This window comes from Varroa jacobsoni, unplaced genomic scaffold, assembly GCF_002532875.2.
Source record: "Varroa jacobsoni isolate VJ856 unplaced genomic scaffold, vjacob_1.0 contig01753, whole genome shotgun sequence".
NCBI lineage: Eukaryota > Metazoa > Arthropoda > Arachnida > Mesostigmata > Varroidae > Varroa > Varroa jacobsoni.
In genome coordinates, this window is record NW_019214683.1 from 1,523 (window position 1) to 26,282 (window position 24,760).

Sequence of the window (24,760 nt, forward strand, 5' to 3'; positions counted from 1 at the left end):
GATCGATATGCAGAAGCATAGCAAAGGGAAGACTGCGAAGAAGACAATGACGATTTGTATAAGACACACAACTAGCACAAAAAAAACCATATTTGGTTACAGCTATATGTATAGTCGTCCATACACTGCCACCTAGTTATTCTTATTGGGGTTACGAACTTCTCGTTAGCTATCTCCTAATATCGACGGTTATAGCGGCTCAATTTAATGTTCTGCAAACCATAAGCCATAAAGCAAAGGCCGCTGAACAAGTCGCCACATGTCAACTGCTAGATATCAACGTTATATCTGTGAAAGGTGCCCGTCGCAGTCGCAGCCGTAAGTGACGTTAGCGCCGCAGTACAAAAACCACCCGAGTGACATATGGCAGAAGCAACAGCAGGACAGGGCTGAAGGAATCCTACTGTAGTGGGACAAGCCGTCGCGCATTATTCTCCATCGTCTAGCAGCATCGAATGCTGTTTCGCTATAACAGCAGTTTTGTGAACAATAAACAATACAAATATAGCCATTTCCCATGGGAGCTAACCCGTTTCGCCGTTACTGAATCAGCAAGCGTGCGCGATTCGGCTCGTTACCCAACAGTCGCCGAGGATTTACTGCAGGTAGGAAGCAGTACCAAGTGCAGTACCACTGTATCGGTATACATATTCGAGTTAACCAAACATTGCACAATGTTTACATTCTGGTATACAAGATATGTTAATTGTTACGAGGATAATAACAATGGCATGCTGGTTGAGTAAGTGGTACTTTAGCATGGTGCGTACGCACGAGCCAGGTAGTTTACTAGTTAAATCCAATAGTTTAATTCTCACCACAATGTTCACCTGTAATTTATATCATATAAAAAAAAAGTTGATGTAAACAGGTTTAGCACAGTCTAGTTTATTTCTCGCAATTATTATTTATTTTGTTAAAATTATTAAAAAGACGCAAACGGTACAATTCCATTTAGAGCTCAACACAGTTTCCCTGAAAAATGTTCTTATTTAATAAATGACGTCCCACAGTCAAGCTCTCCGAAGCTTAATTCGGATTTAAAGAGCTCCATAAAACATGATTTCTTTCCCTAGATCTGTTAGTTGTTAGATGCAACTTTTCCTTATGTCCGCGATGTTGCAATTGTGGCTGTTTTCCTGATCCAGCGTAAATATATTTTTCCAATATTAAAAACTTTATTATTATCATTATTACTAGTATCGCAGATTTTCTAGTTGCATTGTAGTGGCATGGTATCGGTAAAGAATTTTGATTTAAACATTGTGAGCCAATTATCATATGCCGACAATATATACCTTTCAACGTTTTAGTGCTAACACATGTGGCCCTTGATATGTGCTCACGTCGATGAGACAAGCAGCGAGTAGGTCTGTGAAATATCGGGTATGATGCATTACACCTTCGTGAGGTCTGGATCGGATATATATCCTTCTCTACCCTACAGACATAACCTGTTAGCTTATTTTCGGCTACTCCGTAATCACACAAAGTTCTAGTGCTAGCCGAAGTTATATCATTGCCAATTTGCTTTCGTGTGTTCAAATAAGCAGATGGCTTAATTCAGAGAAAACCGGATTGAGCGAATCTCTTCAACCGTTTGTTGACTGGCTTAAGAGCCTCGGGTTTTTATTGTTACCAATGAACTCTGTTATTACGTTTCGTTGGCAATTTATGTGCTCAAGAACTGTCAGTGATTGTTCAACTTATTTGTGTTACACTAGCGCTAAAACGGCGGAAGTTGCAGCCGTATAAGTATTTCATATATAGGTACGGCATGTTTATCTGTAACCAACCATTCCTCTCGTGCACTTCAGCGGCCTCAGCGATTTCGCTGTCAGTAAAAAATCGTAGGAGAGCACATGTCAGAACACTACGCAACCAACCAACCAATCAATAGAACGAAACGAGTAGCTGGCGCGTTCCTCTTTCGGGTGCAATTGACTCTCAAAATAATAAACGTTCAGAAAGGATCGTCATGTTGTCGCCGGCTACGAATCGTTACCTAACTAGTATTTTTGGTAGACGTAACATGTTTCCGTGTCGTCTGAATTCACCGCTGTTTCTTTCGTTAATTTTGCGTAAACTGCAAAAGATGTCGGCGATTGCTTTATCGCTGCTCGTCCTGTACTGAAGAGGAGTCCAATCCTACAAAGGCCCTCACCTGTTTCGATCAATGAAGTAGAAAAAAAAAACATTAAGCCGAGGGGTATAGACATACCTGAAAGTCGAATTTTCGACGGTTAAATTTTTGAAAACTTACGATTTTAACCCCTGTTAGTGGTTTGTCGGAAGCCACCGTCTACGCAGCTGCCAGACGCATAACTTAAATGATCTATTTAGATAATGATAAAACACATTAGGGACAAGACCTGGAAAGAGCCGCGTGCTGATACCCATAAGAATGAGGAAATTTATTACAGTATGATAGCACTTATAGTAATGTGCAATAAATGAAGACACTTCGCGCTACCAACAGATAGTACACGCATTATGAAACCGTAACTAAAAAAAAATTCGAATTAATGAATTGATAACACCATATTGCTGGATTTTTTTTACATGGGTAACTGACTCGAGTCTGTAGTTGAATTGAATCTACAAAATGATTGACGCTTGGTCACGAATCACGCCATACACTAAAGTGTTTTATAAAAAAAAAATCTCGTTTCGGAAGACACTGTTTGTGGATGGACGGCAGTAAAGGTACAAATGTATGTTTACCAGCCAAAATATCCTTTTCTCAGATGTTAAACTGCCTTTTTCCTACGTTGGGCCGCGACGCAAGTTCTAACAAACACTTGTGCGCGTCAAATATTCATTGCTAACGGCTTTCTGCACACATGTCAGCGCTTTATGCAATTATGGTACTTAGAACGAAAGTTTCGACACCTTAAACGACGAGATATCGGAAACGCCACACGGTTGAATTTTACTTGCAACTGAGCACAGAAACCTATGAACTACAAACGGTTTTGCACACTTCACACACACACGGCACATAGATATACGAATCATTCGATAAACTTCGACTTATATGTGTAAATCGATTATCGCGAGCATGTAGTGTATTGTTACTTGAAATGTGGAATCAATCCACCGGACTCCTGCAAGCCATCGCGGCAGCTACGTTTGGTTGAGTTGATTCGGTCGTGGCACTTGATAACTATTTTTCATAAAATAAGATATTAGTATTTATACATCAAGCAGAGAAGCTGTTGAAACTTTTGGTTAAGCGGGGAAGTCTCTGAACAAGATGTTGCGTTACTAAGGTCCTGTAGTGTTGTAAAAACTTATGCTTGGGAAAAAATTGCCGCCAATTTGAGTTTGAATTGCAGAATTTCAGAGCCAACATCGTAGTAAATGTTCGATAATGATCCAATGCCCCACACAGACCTCTTTGACGCCTTGTGGGTTCGTGAGCACCAATAGGAGAAAATGGAATCGAAAATTTTAAAAATGTCTTTGAAAGAGAAAAGCATTGCCAGCCTTGTCATGTCGGACGATGCAAGCGTTAATAGCATTGCGTCAGGACCAAACTCAGGCAAAAATGACCTAAATCCGAAACCGAGTGTATATAAAATTTGATAATTCTTTTTTCTTAAAACGTGTGTAGAGTCCAATTGGCTGTGTCGTACTTCCCCAGGCAGAGGCGTTTCAATAGAAAATTAAGTCCTTCTTTGTATTTTCTAGTACCTGGTATAATTGGGAAGCCCGTGTTCTCATCGACAGCAAGGTGACTAATGAGGTGTCTAGGGCAGTTTATAATACTTCACTTCGTCGATACCAGTCCTGTATATGTTGCGCGGTGTAGGCATTTGCAATTTACCCGAAGTTCAAAAAACCGGTAGTACAAGCTCAGCAGCGCGCACATTTACCCGGCGTTTATACGCAATACAAAAGAAAATAATTTTATTAGAGGAAAGAGTAATTTCATTTTAATTTTATATTAAATAAGAAAAGCCACGAGCCAATAGCATTCCAGCGAGCGATAATTTTTCCTTTTAGAAAATCGAGCGCGCTGTACTTCACTGTGATCCAATCGGTTCAATGGAGTGAGATGTCAAGCACAAATGAAAAAATTCAGACCATCTTGAATAGAGAAGTCTCTGGCATACACATCTGTGCACAAATGGCGCATAATGTCCTTGCATCATTTGAATCCGCAAAAGAACTATGATAGCATTAACTATTTTTAATTTAATAACTTTGATTACGAATAAATAGAGGTGTCACACTTATTATTAGTGTTGCTATTCCTTCTCATTATTTGATTATAATAAATTAGAATTTGTATAACTCGACTTGTTTATTAAAAGTCACAATAATGAACGCATCTTTATTGCAGACGAATGATTTTTTTTGGTCTATAAAAGTCACTCTCAGACATGCAATTTTTGTCAACTTCGGTTCTGCCCTATAACACACAGCTTTCTTTCGTAAACAGGATACAATATATTCACACAAAAATTACCAAAACATTATGACAAATCATAGACTAGATTTGACGAAAGGTAATCTGACAAAAGGTTACCGGCTTTTCTGAAATTGAAAACAAGATACACTGCTTTGCTCTAACTTGGACTGGCGAACCCCAAGTTCTAATTTGTACCAAATATTGTGCTGTCAAATAACCACTCTTTCGTTGTAAAATAGCTCAGAAATAATACGTTCTTATAAAGAATTCTCCGTGATATTAGAAATCCATACATTATCATAATGAGCTGTTTTATGGAATCTATAATAATCAGCGTTTTCCGATGTAAAAAAGACCTTTACCTTTGGGAACTTAACGCCAATTTTTTTACAGATCACAGCATTTTGTTGATTAATGTTCTCGTTGTAAAATCAGTCACGATGCTCGTCTAGCAGTTTAAATGCCTGTTTTTGAGCTTCCCGGCAGTTATAAAATGCTAACTCATAGACACACCTGGATGAGCCGTCGCTGTCTCTTGCCTCATTCAAGAAACACTGTTGACCGATTGGGAAAGAAAAAATAGGAAAGAGCGCTTTCAATACTGAATGATACGATCTGTACAGACGCTGACTCCATGACGCTCGTTGCTCACATAGCGGACCCGTTTTGCCAGCCTTCTTATTCACATACTAAGCCACCCTTGACAAACAGTATATTCACGCGTAAACTCCTGCTTCTTCGATAGAAATTACCAGCTACCCGTAACAATCAACTACTCTAACTCGTAATATTAGTTCAAAGCACTGCTAAATCGCAACGTTGTCTTCTGCAAAAGCAAGTGAGTTATTCCTTTCACATCTATATAGTAATCGGTAGCGCGTACGCTGAAAGAATATACGAACTTTTTTCCTACGCAGTTTTTTTTTTTAACAATACGCTCGCATCAAGACGAGGTTTTTCCAGACAGTCTTCACTTCATTATACTCCCTCTCTGTTGTATTCATTAGCTGAAAGATGTAGAGCAAATTTTTGCTATGCAGTCAGCCAAATGTACACTAAAATTTATTCATTAGAATTCGCAGAAGATTTATACCGAGTGTGTAGGACAGGCGAAAGGTTGATAATGGCCTGCGCGTCAGCCTATTGTGAATGAAAAAAGCAATAAAAAATTTCATTTAGAGGTCGTCTAATCGGATAGGATTTTCGTTCATGTTTGAAAGCACTGTTAAATAAATAATTATTGACACAGATTGACAACTAAGGACGTTGACCGTTAGCTTTCACTAGCACCAGCCATGTGTATTATTTTGTTTAGAATAGAATATTATTGGTAATATGTGTTTGGTATCGACCACGCACTGGCCTTTAACACTTTCAAGGGCTTTTTGATGGGTATGTTATAACGATAGCACTTATTATAGTTCCTAGTGCAGTAGCAAAATTACTGAATATTCGTACATATAGCCCGGGCCTTAGTTACATATAGCCGAGTACAGTAGAGCATACGAAGCGGTGCTCCGAAATGGCGTCTTCGATCGATACCCACTATCGATAAAAATTGCTTATAAACAAAACAGGTGATCAATAACTGAGTTGCACGTTGTACATGATCTGTTCAAGTCTTCGTTTGTCAGATCATAAACTCGATATTTTATATTCGAAGTTACAGGATTTGAAAGACCGCGACGTTGCGATAGCGACTACAGAACTCTCAAAGCATAGTTATGGACCCATATGCTAAGTTAAGGTTAATGGGCAAAGTTGCCATTGTAACCGGTAAGAAAAACCAAACTTGGAAGTTGACCTGTCACTCATCTTTGTATATTCTACTAATATCCTGAGTATTGAGTTTATGCGGTATCCTTTGATGTCGAAGCAAACGTCAGTTCCCCTGTTTACTCAAACTGTGAATCACCTTTCACAGTTTTTCTATAAATAAAAATAATACAAACAATAATAATCGTGCCATTTAAATTTAATTTTGAATTAAAAACTCGGATCGATTAACAATTAGATTTTGATTTACTGTCACAAGTTCGGAATTTCAGTGCCGATTAAATTGACCCTTATACTCCCCATAGTCTTTATGCCTTACAGCTTTTATGGTTAAGTTCGAAATGTCTCCTATATATTATTTAATTTTATGAAAAGATAGATAGATGCAAATGTACAACCCTAAGAGGCATACCGATCTACCATCCTCTAACCCGGAACACCAAATTTATTGTTTCCAATAGGATCAACCGCTGGAATAGGCAAAGCAACGGCGTTGTTGTTGGCTTCTCGTGGAGCAAAGCTGACGATACATGGTCGGCGGCAGAACAGACTCGATGAGTTGGTGGCAGAAATTGAAAATACCTCAGGACATAAGGTAAAAAAGTCATTTATGAATATAGTAGTGATATGATATTCGTTGACTCAACTGTGCAAAGCGATGAATCCACTGATATACTGTAGGAATCTAATAAAAGATGGTAAATAACATTACCAAACAAAAAGCTTCTTAGGGGTGTGTTTAAACAGTTGTTACATGAAATTTAGATTTGGGCAGAAGTAGCTGCCTTAACTATTTCAACGTATCATCGTACGGAGACGGCCTGCTTTCCAAGGACGTGTACAGATTACCTGAGCAAGTACGCTCATAAAAGCTCTTCTAAAACTAAGTTTTTATATTTCAGAATAAAATGCATAATATTCAGTATTAAATGTGACATGGGGGGATGTTCTAAAGTACATTCTTAGCATTCTTCATACGATTCAGCCTTTCAGTGTCATCGGTAACATCGAGCACGAAAGCGTTAGGCAGCAGCTGGTTTCTGGCACTGTGGCTAAATTCGGACAGATTGATATCCTAATAAACAATGCTGGATGGGCAAAAATCGGTAATTTAGAGGAAATTGGCTCGGCCGCAGTACGAACGATGCTGGAGGTGCATGTTTTAGCTCCGTTTGAGCTGTGCAAGAAAGCCCTACCGTCGCTTAGTGCCAGTAAAGGCAATATTGTAATGGTGTCTTCTACCCTAGGATTGCGCGGTAGGGCGGATTTCCTCGCCTATACGATAGCAAAGGCTGCTATGGACAACATGATGCGAAGTCTTTCGGCCGATCTCGGTCCAAAAGGAGTTCGCATCAACAGTGTTAAGTAAGTGTTGACATTTTGTTCACAGAAGTAGATTTAAACAATTCACAATGGCACGCGCGTATGGCTCTCCGATAGAAGATTAAAAATTTACCTACTTCGACCCAGTTCGACACAATATAGATTAATTTGTCTGGTGGTATTTGCTTTACAGTCCAGGAGGTACAATCACTGAGATTTTGAGAACCGATGAAGGGCAAGCATTTATAAAAAAGGTAAATATAGCGTTTGTTACCATTTTCTTTTTTTTTCTAAATTTGCTTACTTTTTAACAACTAAAAATTTATCATGATATTTTTCATTAGCGGTTTCGGTCGTCCTTAATTCGATGAACATATATTATTAGAAAGAAGAAAACGAACTTAAGCACAAGTTAGAGTGGGAGTTCCATCAGAATGACTCAATTTTTTTGTAAGGTAAACAGATGTAGATGCATTTCATGACGTCTTTCTAGGAGAATAGCTTCATTCAAGTGCCCTCTGAGGCTCTTACATGGACTTATGGCATATGTATATTAAAATTCAGCCCAGCTAACTTGCAAAATAACCTCAAAGTTAAAAATAAAACTTATTCAAATAAAAAAAAATGGCCACTATAGCCGCAGAACTGGTTATTTGTTTGGTCAGCTTTGTTGTTATTATTATGTCATATATGCTAGCAAGTAACCGTTATCACAAAAGCTTCAGTCAGCTTACTGGGCCTCTCAGTTAAAGTCCTTTTCAATTAAACTGGACAAATATACAACATAACAAGGTTCCATTTATTTCTTCAATCTTACGTTGCACACTGGTACCTACTTTCTTTTCTGCGACGACAGGTGATCTCGAAAGCTGTCCAGGAGCCACCCAACCCACTCGGGCGCTCGGCAGAGGCGTCAGAAATAGCGGAAGTTATCGCTTTCTTAGTTTCTGACGCTGCCTCGATGATTAACGGATCGACTTACGTTGTCGATGGAGGCAAAATCGCCAGCCTACATTAAAACTATAGACGGCTGTGGTAAATGTGATTATCGATATATATGTGTGGTTATTCTAATAGTACTATTTTGATTGCTTGATATATTGTTTGACAAAAACTTGACAAAAATGGCATCTGAAAAACTAGCCAGAATACACAAAAGGTTCAACCTAACTATCAAAAAGTCGCTTATATGTGGTTATTATAAGATCCGCTAGGCCAACTTCGTGTTATGCTTTTGACCGCTACATAATAACTTGATAATTACCCCATAACTTACTAGTTTTGACAATATTATGAATAATGTTTCTTTTCTTCTTCTTCCAGTTAAGTGTTAGTTAGTGTTTCGATACAGACGTCGTTACCAAATAATCTATAATTAGCTTTCTTCTTCTAAGTTGTGAATTGTAGCACTGGAGGTTCTTGCATTTTGCAAAATATAGCAATTTACCTTGCTAGTTTCTCGAACCCTTGTCAAACTTCTAATTTGTTCGATTTTAGTTTAAGCTCGATAAAAATTATTCGAAATTATCAAATGGTCTTGCAGGTCTTTCGCCATTTTGTACAGAGGATGGCAGCTGTTCTGTAAATCCGAAACAAATCGCAGTGACGTATTACATAGCACCTAACGAGGATAGCCACTAAAATTAAAAACCACTTTTGCTTAACAGTGAGATTTAACAACTACTTGTAACGGAAAATCCTCTGAAGGACTCAATTCCGATAATTGCAATATCAAAAAAATAATCGCCGTGAATATTGTGATTTAATAGGGCGAATACGCTTAGCTAAAGGAATATCCGCCTAAACAAAAAATTACATACATAGATTTCTTGGGGATTAAAAAAAATTGGGAGCTATCTACCGGTTATTGGAAAAGCCTTTACATATATCAGTAAATTTCACTTGATTTTGAAATGTACCTTATCTGTTTTTTGGGAGGTTCAGTTTGTTGAAGGACCCGTAACAAGCGAACCGGTTTTGTTACGGACAGAATTTCAAATACATATTTTCGGCTGGAATTTGGAACAAGGTTTTTGAAACTTTGCCAATGGAACATTTGCTTTTGGGAATGATGCAGCAGTAACTTGGCCGCTCCGCAAGTAACAGACCGATATGCTCAGAAGTAAACATCGACATTCTTTTCGAGTATCATTTATGAAATTTGATAAACATCCTCATAAAAAATTAAGTTTCAAACACGTTTTTATTTTGAGTTAATATTTCCAGCTGATGTTAGCTTGACAACAAAGGTATAATCTCATCCGCAATAGTTGTAACTTCAGATACAAACGGTGTTCGATCTCTAATTATTAGATCTTTATCAGCATTCTGACAGCTCCGAACATAGTTGGCTCGATGTCGTCTGTGTCGAGAAATAGACATGCGACGAGTGCACTAGACTGTCCAAACTATACCGGCATTACGTCAAAACAGGTGAGGATGACCAACTTTTACAAACCGTTGTTCTAACATTCGTAAGTTTACAGTACGTGGAAGCTTTTCTTCAATTTGTCGCGCCTTCATTTATTTTTAGATATTCGGGTTATTAGTCTTCTATTAGCCGAAAATTTAATTCCCCTAGGAGTTTTTTTTACGTGTTGCGTATTGTTGCAATAAATACTTTTTCAAAAAGCCTATTGAGCGATATATTTGTAATGGATACGAGAACACCCTACTTTAAGAGCTTCTATTGATTTTAAGGGTCTTTTAATTTTTTTCAACTTTATTTTTTCAAGCCCGTCTTTTTCATCCCCGTGGTGACGAATACCACCGAAGTAGTACTTTTAGTATTTGCGTTCGGGAACCTTTTCTTGTAGGCTCAGTAATTATAGTGCAGCTTTGACGTGTCGGAATATGCAAATGGATAAATAATACAGACCCCTGTTCACCTCAAACGCTACAAATGAACGTGTTTTATTCTGCGTATAGGGTTACAGTTTAAGTGCCCCATGTTAATATTGTAAGGAGTCAAGGAATGTTGGCAAAATTAGACTTTCTATTGTGACGATTCATCGATTAACGGTTGCCGGGTTCGAACAACGTCATGCTCACAGTTATGTAGCATTTCCAGCAAGGTAAGTTAGCATGCATCTCGGAATAAGATTACGTCCAATCTACCTTTTTGTGGCCACGAACCCAACGTCATGATATATGTCTAGATGCGCGTTGCTCTATAACGTTAGATATACAAGCCATCGATTTAACAATAGGACTCGTTATTTATGATATTGTTTGCATTTACATACACGATCCACATACAAAAAAATAATAGCTAAATAATTTTTGCTAATAGTGCTCGGCTTAGGAAGCAAAAATATTGATTCTGAATGAAAGATGGTTCATCGCCTGTTATCATGTTTCAAACAGCTTTATTGACCCTGGCGTTTTTAATATTCGTCTGAATATACGCATTAAATTCGACACTGATCTCAGGCGAGAAGCAGTTTTTCAGTCACCGACCTGGAACAACAACCGGATCATTCATGCGACCGACGCATAATGCCCATTGCTTAAATCCAGTGATCTGTTCGAATTAATTCGAAATACATACTAAACTATAAGAGAAACAAGCATCTATAATACAACAGTAATTTCAACCCCCCACAAGCAGTGAGAATTTTTGCCTTTTGCTATTACATAGTAAAAAAAAACGTCCAGAAGGGCCAATTAGAAATTAGTACACGCCCCCCTCCAATCTCGAATGCGTCGCCAATTATAAACGAAGTGACTTTACTCATTTATTCACGAAATTATTTGTGAGGTTTTTTTTTATCTGCTTCAAGTTGCCACACATTCTGAAAATCGAATTAAAGAAGCTAGCGGCAAAATAGGTGCTTTTAAAGCAAAAGGAAAGTCTCGATTCAGTGAAGACAGCATCAGAATTCCATCTTCTCTTAAGAATACAGTTTATTGATTTTTTGGCTCTTGCTTTGCACTTATTATCTTATTATTTACCCCAATCCTCCTTTATAATCCTGTAACATTCTAGTAAACAAATGGAGCATCTTTTTCCTTAGCTTTCATGTATGATATTTCTAGCAAACAAAGCGTATCCATAGTCTTTCTTTTTTATTTTACCCTCAGTTTAGTAGGTGAATACACGGTTTATCACCGAACCACCACGAGAACCGGTCGTTCTAAACTAACAGTTTTTTACAAAAATATTCCATCAATCTAGAAGGCCCTTTGCGGTTCTCTTTCAACTTTTGGGGAGAGAAAGACACCAACTATTATTTGTAAGTTTTTGCTTAACTAAAAATATATATTAAGCTGTGTGCCAAAGTAACTGATATTCAGCATTTATATAAACATATTGGTTCTATTATTGAATAAAATAATCATCTGTGTATTGGTAAGATTACATACATGTCAAGCAGAAAACACAATCAGAGCAAACTGTTTCATGTAAAAAGAAGTTGTTCATTTAAGGATTTTTTCTCCCAACCAGTACTCGGCTTAAAGGGCTCGATTGCTATCTCCAATCAACAAACTATCATTTATTCACTTTTACTAGTAGTTGTCACATAAATCATATACAGAGGTGGATAACAGAAAATCCCAAGAATAAAGTGAATATAAGGAACCGGTAAAGCGTGTGGCACGATATGGACTCTACGAGCCTTGTTGAGTTTATGAAACTAATTTAAGGGATTTGTTGACTGTCCTAAAGGTTATACTAGGAGGCAACGAGCGGCCTGGTATAACCTTGCTGGAGCACATACATGTATTGTTAGGCTCGTGCGAACCAGGTTTTCTGCAAGGTTTACGGTGGAACCCATGCATGGCAGAAGGGGTGATGACATGTCTGTTTAACCGGTTTGTTTCACTTGTTGTTCCTTATCGTCTCAAAGTAAAGAAGTCCCCATCGACCTCTGTCCCCAGTTTCTAAAGTTAGTTTTAAAGGCTGCCGTTGCTGGGAGCTCAAGGAGATATGCAAGTGTGTTCTAGGTCATCCTCATGCTCTTTTAAAGAAGGAAGCTTTGACGCGATCTAATTATGCGAAGTTCTTTACGGTGAGATCTTCTCAGATGGTGCGTATCCTATACGCGATGCTACCTATAGGTCAAATAAGGAAACAGCGCTTATGAGGGACAAATGATTAGGCGGTTTGACTGCCCATGCGGCCGTCCCTGCGTTTACGCATCTTTCGGCGATGTGCATGATGAAGCTTCTGCTCTTTGTAGAGAAGAGCAACTACAAGTACTAAAATTAATAAGCGTAAGCAACATTAGACCTGGCGAGCTACAAAACATTAGTGGCCGATGTATTTCTCTTCGTCCTAAACTTTATCATTTCCTTCTTAGTCAAGTTTACGGTCAGTCCTAGATCTGTTACTGCCGCGTGTGGACGGGCTAGAGTTGGTTGTACTTGTAACCCGTTCGACCCTTATATCACTAAATCGTCTGCATGCAAGACAACTTCGACTGATTTTTTCGGCCCTCTTATCTAATAAGGAAGGCCCTTCAGCCAAAAATGAAGAATAAAAATGAGTCTAGGTGATCTCTTTGGGCCAAGCCAGTTGTCTGTGTGAAGGGTGGGAGTATGCTACTCTGTGGTTGCAGCAAAAAGGCTGAGCGCAATTACGGAAATATTCATTTCGGCCAGCATAAGCAAAGCCTGGTTCTTAAATATCGAGGAGCAGTCTTGCCTAAAGTCGACGAACACTGCGTATATTGGACCGCTCAACGAATTCTGAAAGCTGGTTCTGCAGAGAATTTTGTGCGAAACTCATGTTGCTTAGCTGAAATTGCTTTTCGCTTTCCGTTATTCAACATATCTTAGACTAAACGTGTTTTCCCAATCAACAGCCTAGGGTGGTAATAATTATCTAGAAAGTCTCTAATGTTCTACTGGAACTTGATAGAACAAGAGACCGTAATAGACACGCAAGTCTTCTTACAAATTATTCGAGCCAAAAATATGTTAATAAAAAGCTGGGTTACGTTTGGTTAGTTACTGGCGCACTAAGATAATGATTTAGTAACACCAGTTCCTATATAACTTGAGTAAATGAGCTAGGTTTCAATCAATATATGATTATCTTTACCTCTAATTATCTTTACTTGGTCAAGCCAGATAGATCCGCTTATTTTAACAACTTTAGAATTTAAACAAAGCTCGTGGATGCAATAACCGTACAATAACCCAGAATGGGTTATTATACGGATTCTTGCGAAGACAGTAGACCAGTTCATAAAAACGTTAAATCGCTATTTCTCGTCAGTTTAACACTCTTTCCTTATAAAATCTAGCTTAATTTTGACAAGCTTAATTTAGACAAATCAGAAAACATTTTGATGGTTCTGTAACTAATAGCAGTTGTAGTTGATTTTTTCTCAAGTGAAAATCAAGAGCGATAAATGTGGGGGCTGATTTCGGAGGCGTAGCAAATACTCGTTTGAGCCAATTGTTCATTCTTCATTGCTTAGTCCGATATGAGTTTTCCGTTGTGTGCGCCAACACTACATCATCCTTGGTACATTTCGTCGCTAGCCCAAGCAATTAAGTTGGCGATTCAGATAAGTTTCTCACGCGGTTGGTTTCACCGAATGTTGTAGAATATTGCCATTAGTTATTTAGGGAGTAGGAAAATCCTTTGGTCTGTTTGAAACGTGCTCCAAATAGGCTCTATATTAGATTTAATTCTACACAAACATCTTTACAAATGCTGAGAACTTGAAAGCCGCGAAATATTCTAAATATACCTAGTTAGCTTGCGTAGAATAAAGTAATCAGATAAAGTAGTTACCAGAACAGTAAGGTGACAGAACGAAGTCGAAAGTTCCCGATTCTCCGCTCGTTTGTTGGATTGCTAGGTAACTATGAGTTTTCTTTGTAATAGTTGATTCGTTGATACGTTAGATATTCTTAAAAAGTTCAAATGCAGTTTGTATGCTCAATGAAATGCACTTCCGTCTAATACCAACTATTCCAGGACGATGCACATTCAGTTGAATTGCTTTGTGTGGAAAAGCAGATTGTTTGACAGAATCCATCAATCGCGAAGTTTCCAAAGCCAGTTACCTAAACAAACGGGCGTTGTTTGATACAGTGAGGCATTTATTTGTCCCCACCGCACATAATACATTATCATATTCCATAGTACGCCCTGTGGTTTTATCTATTCTATAATATACCCGTCAAACTCCATGAACTTTCGTCTCTTGGACCATCATTAAGTATATAAGTACTTTTATACCATGACAGCTGCGTCAACTTGGCCGTGTTTGGCTAAAAATTTCGAAAGTCAAGCCTTATAATGGATTAGCTATTAGTTCTTGTTATTATAGAAAGTGTTTGTTTTTTAAAAAATATGTATTGTGCATTTTCGTAGATCTTAGCTGACATTATTATAGAGTCACCTCTATTTAGATCGAGTGGGTATATACAAACGTCTCTCCTCCGTCCAGGGATTTAATGGGTTTTTGCTCTTAAAATCAGTCGTAGGCATGCTTTACTAAAGTTAATAAACGCTGTGTAAATATACTATACTGGTCTTTCACAATTGCCTAATAATGAAAGACTTGCAGCCCCATGTTCCTTTTTAACATACACAATTTAAGTTACACAGTTGATGTGTACCCTGACACCTAAATAAAATGCTTTGAGGCTTAGCCTGGAATTGCTCGCAATATGCTATACATAACCCTAAGAAATTTCATTACAACGTCTCTTGTGCTTTTACTGTTTTTTAAATTAAGTGAAATTATGCTTTATTGGAAAAAGGGAGGTAGATTATTAATGCATTAACAACACCTCAGAGGTATAAACAAAATTCTTATTGGCCAAAAGAACGCTTTGCTACTCTTAGATAGCATCCAATATCAGACACGTTATATATGTCCGATATATTATCACTACTTTGAGTATTTGATTCATGCCAACGCGATCGTTTCACGTAACTCATTTGCCTAGATACAATTCCACCTGATCCAACAAATACAAATATGGACAAAATATAAAAGGTTGCAGACGATGCACGTAATCTAACGTTGTGTGTCTCGTATTTCCGATAAATGGTAATCTCTACACCGGCGCCCGAGCTAAACAACTATAAATACAAGATAGTTCTAAATTTCATTATTAATTGAACAGAAACTGTTCCATTGACTGGTACAAAGACCAAGTCTTTCAGCGAAAAACTTACGCAATTGTTAAGCATTGATTCTCATACCTTTTAGTTACCCGTTTGTTTTAACAACTGCAAGTGTTTTTTCAAATGCCCTGCACTGGCCACAAGAGAAAAAGTAAGACGGTGTATCTCACATGAGTCTAGTATAAGTGACACTGCCAGTAACTTGAATATACCTTTATTATTGCTCGCACTGTAGGTGAAATGGTCATCTTTATGCGAGGTCGGTACCGGAAATAAATAGAAAACGTTCTATGACTTTTTGATGAGTAGACGATCTTCTTGCTGACCAATTCTTGCTACGCACTCCGAAATATCCACATTCAACACCCCGAGTAAAAAAAAAGCGATTATATGCGGTTATTTGTTTGTACCCACTTCTCTGAAAAAGAAAATAGAACTTACTCAGGTTGCGCACAAAAATCGTCAACACAATGCTCCCACTTTCAATCCACGTTTCTGTCGTTCTGTTGACATAACATTTATATATTAAGGATCCTTACTATCTTGCTACCATCTTGCTCATTGTTTTATCTAATGGATATACCTTTAACCTTTGAACATCTTTTTAGGTTTCGTCTTGACTCTGGCTGATTCAGTAGTTTTGCCGGTTGTTGCTTCAATGAAAGCCCAACGTACCAGTCAATTTTCAATTACTAGACAACATAACGGCCTGATGACTTACTACATATATTCAACGTATCCATACATAAAGTGCAGATATACTTCGATCAGTTGTTACGTTATTATTAATTCAAGTTGGGCGTTTATGACGTTTTTCGACGTACAATAATATGGCAAGCACTAGTAAATCAGCAATCGTCTAGTGCACGGCCATTTTGACATGGATTGAGTGACACTCGACGATCTGTCAATTTTACAGCTTTTGCCTGTAAACAGCTTGTGCAGAGCAAAAAGAGTAGACTACATCCGCACCAATCCAATTTGTCCTAGCTGTCGCCAGCAATACAATAGTTCTGCCGACTTGTACACTTGATGTCGCAAAGATACATTCCTACGCGCTAGGCGCAATTAGATTTCCTTTCCAGGTGGAATAGTCGAGCTAAATCGACTGTGACAGGAATCAGCGGAGGTTAAACGTTAGGTAGGTTAAGGTTTAGAGTCTGTTCGACTATCAAACAAAAGATAAAAGATTTATGAGTCTCTTTGATACCTTTTTCTTATCGGCAGGAACGTCATTGCGCACTATCTGTTATGCGGTATATCTACTTTCCAGAGGAACAATCGCGTTGAAAAAAGCACACCTCGCAAAGTGTAACAGTACAACAAAACAGGCTAAAACAGATATGTATGAGAATAAAAAGAAGAAATATTAATTTCTATATACGATATATGAGTAAAGTACTGTGGGAAAAGAGTATAACAAATGCTACATGTTCAGTATGCACACAAAATAGGTACTAAATATTATAAAGGGGTAGGTCATTCGCATCTTTATTATTCTCTATCAAAGTATGGCTTTCTTGTTACACTTACATATGATACATATCACGTAGATACCTTGGCATATTTCTCGAGGAGAAGATGTTATTTACATTGATAGGTGTAGCTTCCAGTATACTTCTTCCTTTGTTTTAAGAAAAGTTATCACGAAATGAAGGAGAAACAAGTTAGTTTTCAGTGCGTAGCTTTTGCGGAGCATTTTTGTTCTCACCCGAAGTTGGAAATAGGGTTGAAGTCTGCTAACAACGCGGTCAGTAACTTAGTGTTCTACGGATTGGTCACTATAGTAGCCAGGTGAAGTTCACACATCGTATGTACCCAGACTCATTTCCTTCCAGCTAAATCCGTGAATAAGGTAAAGGGAGCTCTGGAGTTTAGCAGATCAAGTACGACACCTTAAATCACCGACGTAAAGCGACGGCAGATGTTTTGCATATAAAGGTTCAGTACTGAACAATATGTAGTCTTATCCAGACACTACATATTAATGTTTCATTGATATTCTACTCCAATGTAATGGCCAAAACAGTTTTTGCTTTTTAGTTAAAATTATCATGTACTATGTCTCAATACAGCAAAACTCGATGAGCTAGGTATTCTTACATAAGGAGTTCGTGCTTCATACAGGCTCTTGTGGCTTGCTATGGTTTCTCTCACCCGGATAAAGTGAGCTCAATGTGTGAATAAGTGCGGTATTTTGTAAATAGAAAGAACGAGGAGCGACACTATCCGGCTAGCTAGGAAACTGTCTCACCATTTTAACGTGGTTTGTATTCTACCCAGAATAAGGACAGCGTTCGTTTTTGTTTTTATGGGCAATACTAGTCATATTAGATAACACTTCTTTCCTAAGATGAATAGATTATACATGTCGCATATGTACATAATCTGTTAGATTTCAGTGCAATTACAATGCCCGTATTAAGCTCGGGCTTCTGAACATGTCTTGGAAATGAAATTAAAGCAATGTAAGATGAGAACCGGACTGATATGGAATGTAGGCAGCTACATCCAGGTAGCTCCACTCCGTTCTACATATTCATTAATAATACGAGTAAATTACAACAATTTAGCAGTTAGCAGCTAGTTATTGATATCAAATTGCTGGTATTATAGTATCATTTTAGTATCATTAGGACTTGCCCGGTCCTGAACCAGTAAGAAGCCACTGGCCAGCAAAGTTGCATTAACAATTATCAGCTTTGGTCGTATACTACGTAGAATGTGCGGAAATTCAATTGATAGCCTGAATGAGTTTCAACATATAACTAACGAAATGCTGGATTTAGTAAGATAGTATGTTTATTAGTCCAGCTCAGCCACACAACTTGTGCTATACATACAAGTAATTTCATCCTTACCATTTAAAAAAATCCTAAACCATTCGCCGTTTTCGTAGGGTAGACATGCACTGTCCGAAAAATCTGTAATCAATTTTTGCAATATATGTCAAATGCATAAAGTTAAAAACAAAACAATAGTTTACTTTTATTGAAAATTTCGAAAACAGGGCCAATTGGGCACATGTCACTTGCAACAAAACGCAACTAATATGCCTTTACCAATTTTGCAAACTCAGTCTAGGGAGAAAGACATTCACTTCAGCCATGTTGTCAGTGAATAATGTCAACTGACTTCTCTCGAGCAGAAACGCCTATTTGGTGCCAATTCACGATTGTTCCCAATTTAGATGAAGCGAACGCCTTTATCCTGTTGACCAAGTACGTGATATCGATTAATACATCAGACCTTGCTGCAAATAGCGAAGGTATGTTTAGCTGACGCTGGCCTTAACGTTTTGTACAAAAGATGAGCCTTGAAGTTGATGTTACTTTATCTGAAGGGGAAGGTCTCGTTTTAATCTGCTAGAACCCGCTTATGCAGCTCTTTAGTGAGACGATGCTTTTGACATATCTGCATAGAGTGACTACATGAAATTGATGACAAAAAGTAAACCGGATATGGCGAGTCAAAAAGGCTGCGCTAGACGATTGATATTTGCTAATGATTTCCCTTTGAATTTACTTGCGCCTTATTGAAATTTCTAATCGTTTGTTACTTAAATTCTGGCTTTTCATTCATACATCGATTCTATATCGAGACTATAGAACAGTGATTTTTATTTCAATAAAAAAAGAGATAAGGGAATCATTTTTGTTTAATGGATCACAAATTGCAATCAGCGATACATTGTGCTTATTTACTTTGCGGGTATGCGACACTTGCCAAAGATGAGAACACGATCGCATATGTCGCCGATCCACATCAATCGGGTTAAATATTCGAAAGCTGCTTAAACATCACTAACAAAATCATGTTTATTTTAAATATAAACACGTACGCAAATCTATAATATTGCATTGTGGAGGAATCGGCACGTTTATTGTTTCTACCTTGTATAGCTGACTGATCTAATAAAATCGTTTCAAACAAATTTAATTTAATTAGTATGGGAGTAAAATTTAAGTATGGGAGACTAAACTTACTAAGAAATACAACCAGACTAACAGTTACACTTACGTTTTATGCTACTAACGTAGCAATATATACTTTATTTCACAATTGAGACAGCTGGTAGCTTATCCATCGATACAGAGTAAGAACGAAAATTATCAAGCCAAACGAAGCAATGAGTGCATACGGTTTCTACATTTCTTTCTCCTCCCTAATTAGATAAGAACCCAAAGTTCACAGATGCTCAAAGCTAATCACCGTTGTCTCCCGTTGTTAGTCATACTATTGCTTGCCGCCTTGGAACAATCGTTTTGTATAAGTGACACTTACAAAGCCCCAAAAACGTCCAGTGGCTTACCCTCGTTACCATAGGAGCAACACGTATGATTCTCAAGTTTACTGTCTCATTAACTAAAGTCGCCATACATCGACTACGCTGGTTTTTCTACCCTCACTTTCCTTGGACATGTATACACGATATATGAAACAAAAACAAGCTCTCAATATATATATATATATATCTCATCACCATCCTAAATCCGTCATTCGACCATAATAATATACAGTTAGTTTCTTAAATGTTGTCCCCCTTGCAAAAGGACATTTGTCCAAACCCTCCAATATCTCGACTAATATGGCAACTTATTGTGTTTTTCACTATATCTATCAGCTACTACGTTAGCCATGAGATGAGCAGACGACGTCGTCTACATGTACTAATGTCTCAATTTTAGCAGCTGCCAACCTTGGCTACGCTTCTTACTCCCTCTGATGGCTAAACCTCGTTTAATACATACGTATAGAAATGAGGTTTTTCACGTAAGGTCAGTTGCATGTGAACAAAAAAAAAACAACAAATTGCAATGTGACTCCTCTGTTCACAGTATGGATGCCATTTTAACACCGTTTTTCCCATTGATCATCTCTGTCTTCTTCTTCATAACTGACCCATCATCCAGTAACTCCCACAGCCTGCCAATCCTCCAGTAATCTCCACGAATTGCCAATCTTTCATTACCTTCCATAGTTTGCCAATCTATACTTCCTAGTCTTTTTTGACGGAGTTACCCGCTTTCAATCGCACTAAACTATAGCAGAAAGTGCATTGCTTCATCTTCTTAAATGTATCAAGATACTCGCGACTGAGTCTTTGTTGGCTTAGTCCTTTTGGGCGAAAGATCTTATAGAGACGTCTTCTTCTTAGTAGAAGTGCTGACACTTACACATACATAGTCCTACATGACGATAACTATTTCTTAATCTCTTCACTGAAGCTTGCTTGTTTTGTCTTAACTCGAGTCACCGTTTATCCCCGCCTTCTATAAATGCTCATTCTCATTGACTGAGCAGCAAGAGCTTCATCAAAACTTATCAACTAGTCGATTGACGCGTTCCTTTCGCATTTAGTGAAGCTTTGATGCGTGATTGACCGAGGTTCATATTGTAGTTGTTACGACAACATGCATGCTGCTACCGTAGTTTTTGTTCCAGAACATTGTTTTGGCCATAGCTTGTTACTAATGATAAAGTAGGCGGAACCACATCAACTTTTTAATACGACTACTGAGTATATTTAATAGATTGGTCGAATCAGCCGAACCTCCCTCCGGGATGCTTTGCGAGAAAAAGGAATACGGGTGTGTCTGAACACGAGTCGTAGACACGTGTGACTCATCTAGACTTCGTCCTCATTGAGAAGCATGTTGGGTATGCCGTTTGTAATGGGGAACTTTCTTTTCGTTTCGGGACACACGAGTTCGCCTTCCACAACCTCCACTTCGAGCAGTGCATGATGAATAGCTTGCAGGACCGTTGTGTTTGTTTCGCCTTCCGTTGGTGCTGTGGCAGGAAGGTCGGCTCCAACGCCCAGCTAGGAGACGGAAACGAATATTTTTATAAACAATGAGATGCGGCTAAATAACTGTTTCTGACAGAACAACATCTAAAATGCGTACGAAAATTGATGCTAAACAATTAGCGAAAGTCTTAAATAATGTAGCCTGTTTATAAAAAAAAAAAAAAAAAAAAAAAAAGTATCAATACATTCGATTAAAACAAGGTAAATTACATGAGTTTTTCGTCGGCCATTTAATGTCCTAGGGTACAATTCCTGTTATCGTTCGAGTCACGGCAAACTCAAATATGCCCAGAGCGAGCCGGAACAAAACTATGACAAACGTATTTCACACGATTTTAACTTGTTCACCACAATAAAGCTTCCTAATTTTCTGTTGTGCTAACTACGACAGTTATTAGGCCGTTTTCAGTACATAAACCGATCGCCAAATGACTCATGTTAAGCAAAACTGCTCTACAGTGTGTAATGCGTGTTGCATTATAGGCTCACTCAGTACAGCTTACTGGGTTAACTTAGAGCTATAATGAGTATTTATATAACTATTTACAGCTGCCCTTCGACAACTAAGAACTACCTCTTGACGAGATCCAACCTTCAACACATGACTGCAGAATTGAAGGAAGTATTATTCGCTGAATGTTGGCATTATATATATATATGTGCAGAAGTACAATCCATAGTGTATACGAAAAAAGATTAAATTTAAGGTGCCGTTTTTAATGAGATGGCATATTTTTATTGAGCTAGTTGATTAATTAAAGTTTAAAACATTGTTACCTCGCGACCTTTGAATGCACGTAAATAAAATTATGAATATATGAAAATGGGTAGTGTCCATATAGACAAGAGAAAATCCCAATGTGAAGATTGAATTTTTACTAAAATAGTTATTACCAACCTTATTAGCTGCCTGAACGAACGCAGGCCAATCGAGGCGCGGAATCATACGCTGGAGAAATTCCTCACTGAAGTCCGCTTCCGCGACTTCCGTTTTCACGACCTACACAAACAGCCAAATGATCGGTTCATGAATATATTTAAAACGCTACGCGTTTGTTGTTGTTGTCATTATTTTTGACAAAAGAAAGTCCGAGACAGTAATGATGAGCTCATTAGTTAGCACTGTACATACTACCATACAATTCTCATAATAAGAATAATTCCAGTAGAGCTAATTTACAGGCGTATATATTGCGTATATAGGCGTATATAAATGAAACTATTGCTCTTTACTGACTATCTGATGCCATAATCGAAAAAAAAGAAGGCCAGCCACATTTAATATACAATACCTATTTGTGTTCATTCTATTTTTCTTCTATTATTCAACATATAAACAGGGTTATTTCGAGCATTTTATCAAACTTATTGAACTAACAACGACTGGCTATTTACCGAGTGCAACACGTGTTAATAGCCCCTTTATTCCAATCTAGCTACAAAACAGTTATCATTTTTCTGGTCGTCAAGCCTCTTTTGATTACAACAAATGATGGCACGTGCATCTTACGCTTTTACGTTTCATCTAATCTAAACTAAGCATTGTAGAACTTGATAGTTGTCGAACGAGTCGCACATAGCAGAATCTTATATTTAATTCACCTCTCATTTATAACGTGATAGCTCCATCTCAGCGTGGTGATTGACATACAAATTTCCCGTACTTACCACGATGTCTAGCGGAAAGCCAACTTTTACAGCCTTCATGGCTTTTGATGTAAGCATATTGTGGGTCAGTAATTTCATATTGATCTTGGTGTGTCCGTAGCGTCACGGTACTAGCAATACTTCTCAGTATTTGATTGATTTTTGCTAAACCACACAAAACGCGCCTATTTTCGCAGCAATGTTTTCACAAACACGGAGTGTATGTGAAATACGTGTTCACTTCGCTTTGTATAGAAGCCGGCGGAAGAAGCGAAGACTTTACATAGAAACTTCGTCACGACATTTTGCAAGAAACGCTGACAATAGGAGGGGTAGAATGCTGTACAAACCTGAGGAACCGTACGCATTTTTGTATATTTGTAGCAGTATTTATATGATGAAATAAGAGCTTGTGCATTAATTTGATTGACTACTGAATATCGTTATACAAATATATATATTTAAAAAATAAAAAAAGCAACGAATACCTCTATTGTAGGCCGCTATAATTAGCCATTTGCTATAGAGGCTGGAACATTTATCCGCATATTTTTTTTTTATACAAACAATTTCTACCATAGCTGCGCTGCGACCTTAAGGTATGACCAGCAACATGGACTTCCTTATGATAACAACAAATTCATTTCAACGTCACAACCCACTGAGAGTAATATCGATCTTTCCGGGATTGAACACCTTCTCTAACCTTGTTAATTAATGAAAGATATTAAACATTTCGCTTGTTTAGCATAGAATTGAAAGCTTGTAGCTAGCATAAACATTTGCTAGTTAACTAAAGCTAGAATACATATAAACTTTAATATGGTGAATTAAAAAAAGGTTCATATAACGAATGCTCGTTTACTTTATGGAAACTGCACTCGCAACATTATTACTGTTTACGGAAGGCGGTTTGTTTACAACGGTTAACAAGTACTACACTATAGTAAGATTATAAACACGTCTGCTTTCATTTATAAAGGACGTGGGATCGTGAATCCTGATCGCACACGACATGATTTCCCCGATATTTCCCAACAATGCATCCTGTTTGATCACAATAGCGACAATGATTATTATAGTATCTGAAAAAACTATTTGTTCTTTGTTATAAAGGTTATTAGGCAGGAGATGCGTTTTTTTAGTTTTAGATTTGATTGAATTTCGTTCTCCATACGAAGCTTTCAAACAAAGATGACGTTCTTATGATCAGTAACAACAGTCAAATCTGTTCTAATGTCTAAAGAGGATGAAAAACAATCACAAATAAAGGCGAGACTGTTGGGAATTTCTAATAGGAAACAATAGGGGGAAATTGAGAGAGAGGACAAGGATGTTAGCCGAGTAGATCTGCTAGCCGTATGCATAATACCAGTAATAGCACAAGAATTAATGGCTGTAAAAATAATCAATTTGCCGAATTTTTTTCCAATTTGTTACACATATATATATATATACACACACACGACCAAGGACTGCTACTTTACGTCCCTCCAATAACAATACTTGTGTGAATAAACAGTGCACGTATACAGGTTACGAACGTAGGAAAATAGGTATATTTGCTAGATGCGAGTACTTTTGTGTGATGCCAACGCTCTTTTTAATCCAGGCTTGAACTCCTACCTTAGCCAAGGCTCGAATCTAACAAAATGGTCGATATTAGACATGGTGCGTTACAAAACATGCC

General features: G+C 37.8%; 2 protein-coding genes and 1 long non-coding RNA gene across 17 annotated transcripts; 1 reads left to right on the forward strand and 2 right to left on the reverse strand.

The window, feature by feature from the left end:
* Positions 1-866: 866 nt before the first annotated feature.
* Positions 867-16,211, reverse strand: LOC111272183 (uncharacterized). Of its 3 annotated transcripts, none has more exons than XR_002687357.2 (2): positions 16,053-16,211; positions 867-2,164 (listed from the first exon to the last, which is right to left on the reverse strand). It is a non-coding gene; the product is annotated as an uncharacterized LOC111272183 (long non-coding RNA). The 3 variants fall into 3 exon arrangements; XR_002687358.2 differs by lacking the exon at positions 16,053-16,211 and adding an exon at positions 4,931-5,018; XR_002687356.2 differs by lacking the exon at positions 16,053-16,211 and adding an exon at positions 4,780-4,921.
* Positions 5,091-22,247, forward strand: LOC111272180 (uncharacterized). Of its 13 annotated transcripts, none has more exons than XR_002687353.2 (9): positions 5,091-5,255; positions 6,081-6,193; positions 6,655-6,788; positions 7,179-7,558; positions 7,710-7,770; positions 8,373-8,557; positions 9,841-9,949; positions 10,445-10,590; positions 21,973-22,247. XR_002687353.2 is itself a non-coding variant. In XM_022853479.2 (7 exons), exons 2-6 carry the CDS (start codon positions 6,142-6,144, stop codon positions 8,532-8,534), a joined length of 789 nt encoding a protein of 262 aa, XP_022709214.1. In that variant the 5' UTR covers positions 5,091-5,255; positions 6,081-6,141; the 3' UTR covers positions 8,535-8,557; positions 9,841-10,152. The 13 variants fall into 13 exon arrangements, 5 of the variants coding, with proteins under 5 accessions (XP_022709214.1, XP_022709215.1, XP_022709212.1 ...); XR_002687350.2 differs by lacking the exon at positions 21,973-22,247 and adding an exon at positions 16,839-16,997 and having other exon boundaries at positions 9,830-9,949; XR_002687349.2 differs by lacking the exon at positions 21,973-22,247 and adding an exon at positions 16,839-16,997.
* Trmt112 (tRNA methyltransferase subunit 11-2) lies at positions 19,616-23,416 on the reverse strand. Its single transcript, XM_022853482.2, has 3 exons — positions 23,092-23,416; positions 22,322-22,423; positions 19,616-21,435 (listed from the first exon to the last, which is right to left on the reverse strand). Exons 1-3 carry the CDS (start codon positions 23,167-23,169, stop codon positions 21,241-21,243), a joined length of 375 nt encoding a protein of 124 aa, XP_022709217.1. The 5' UTR covers positions 23,170-23,416; the 3' UTR covers positions 19,616-21,240.
* Between the last annotated feature and the right edge of the window lie 1,344 nt (positions 23,417-24,760).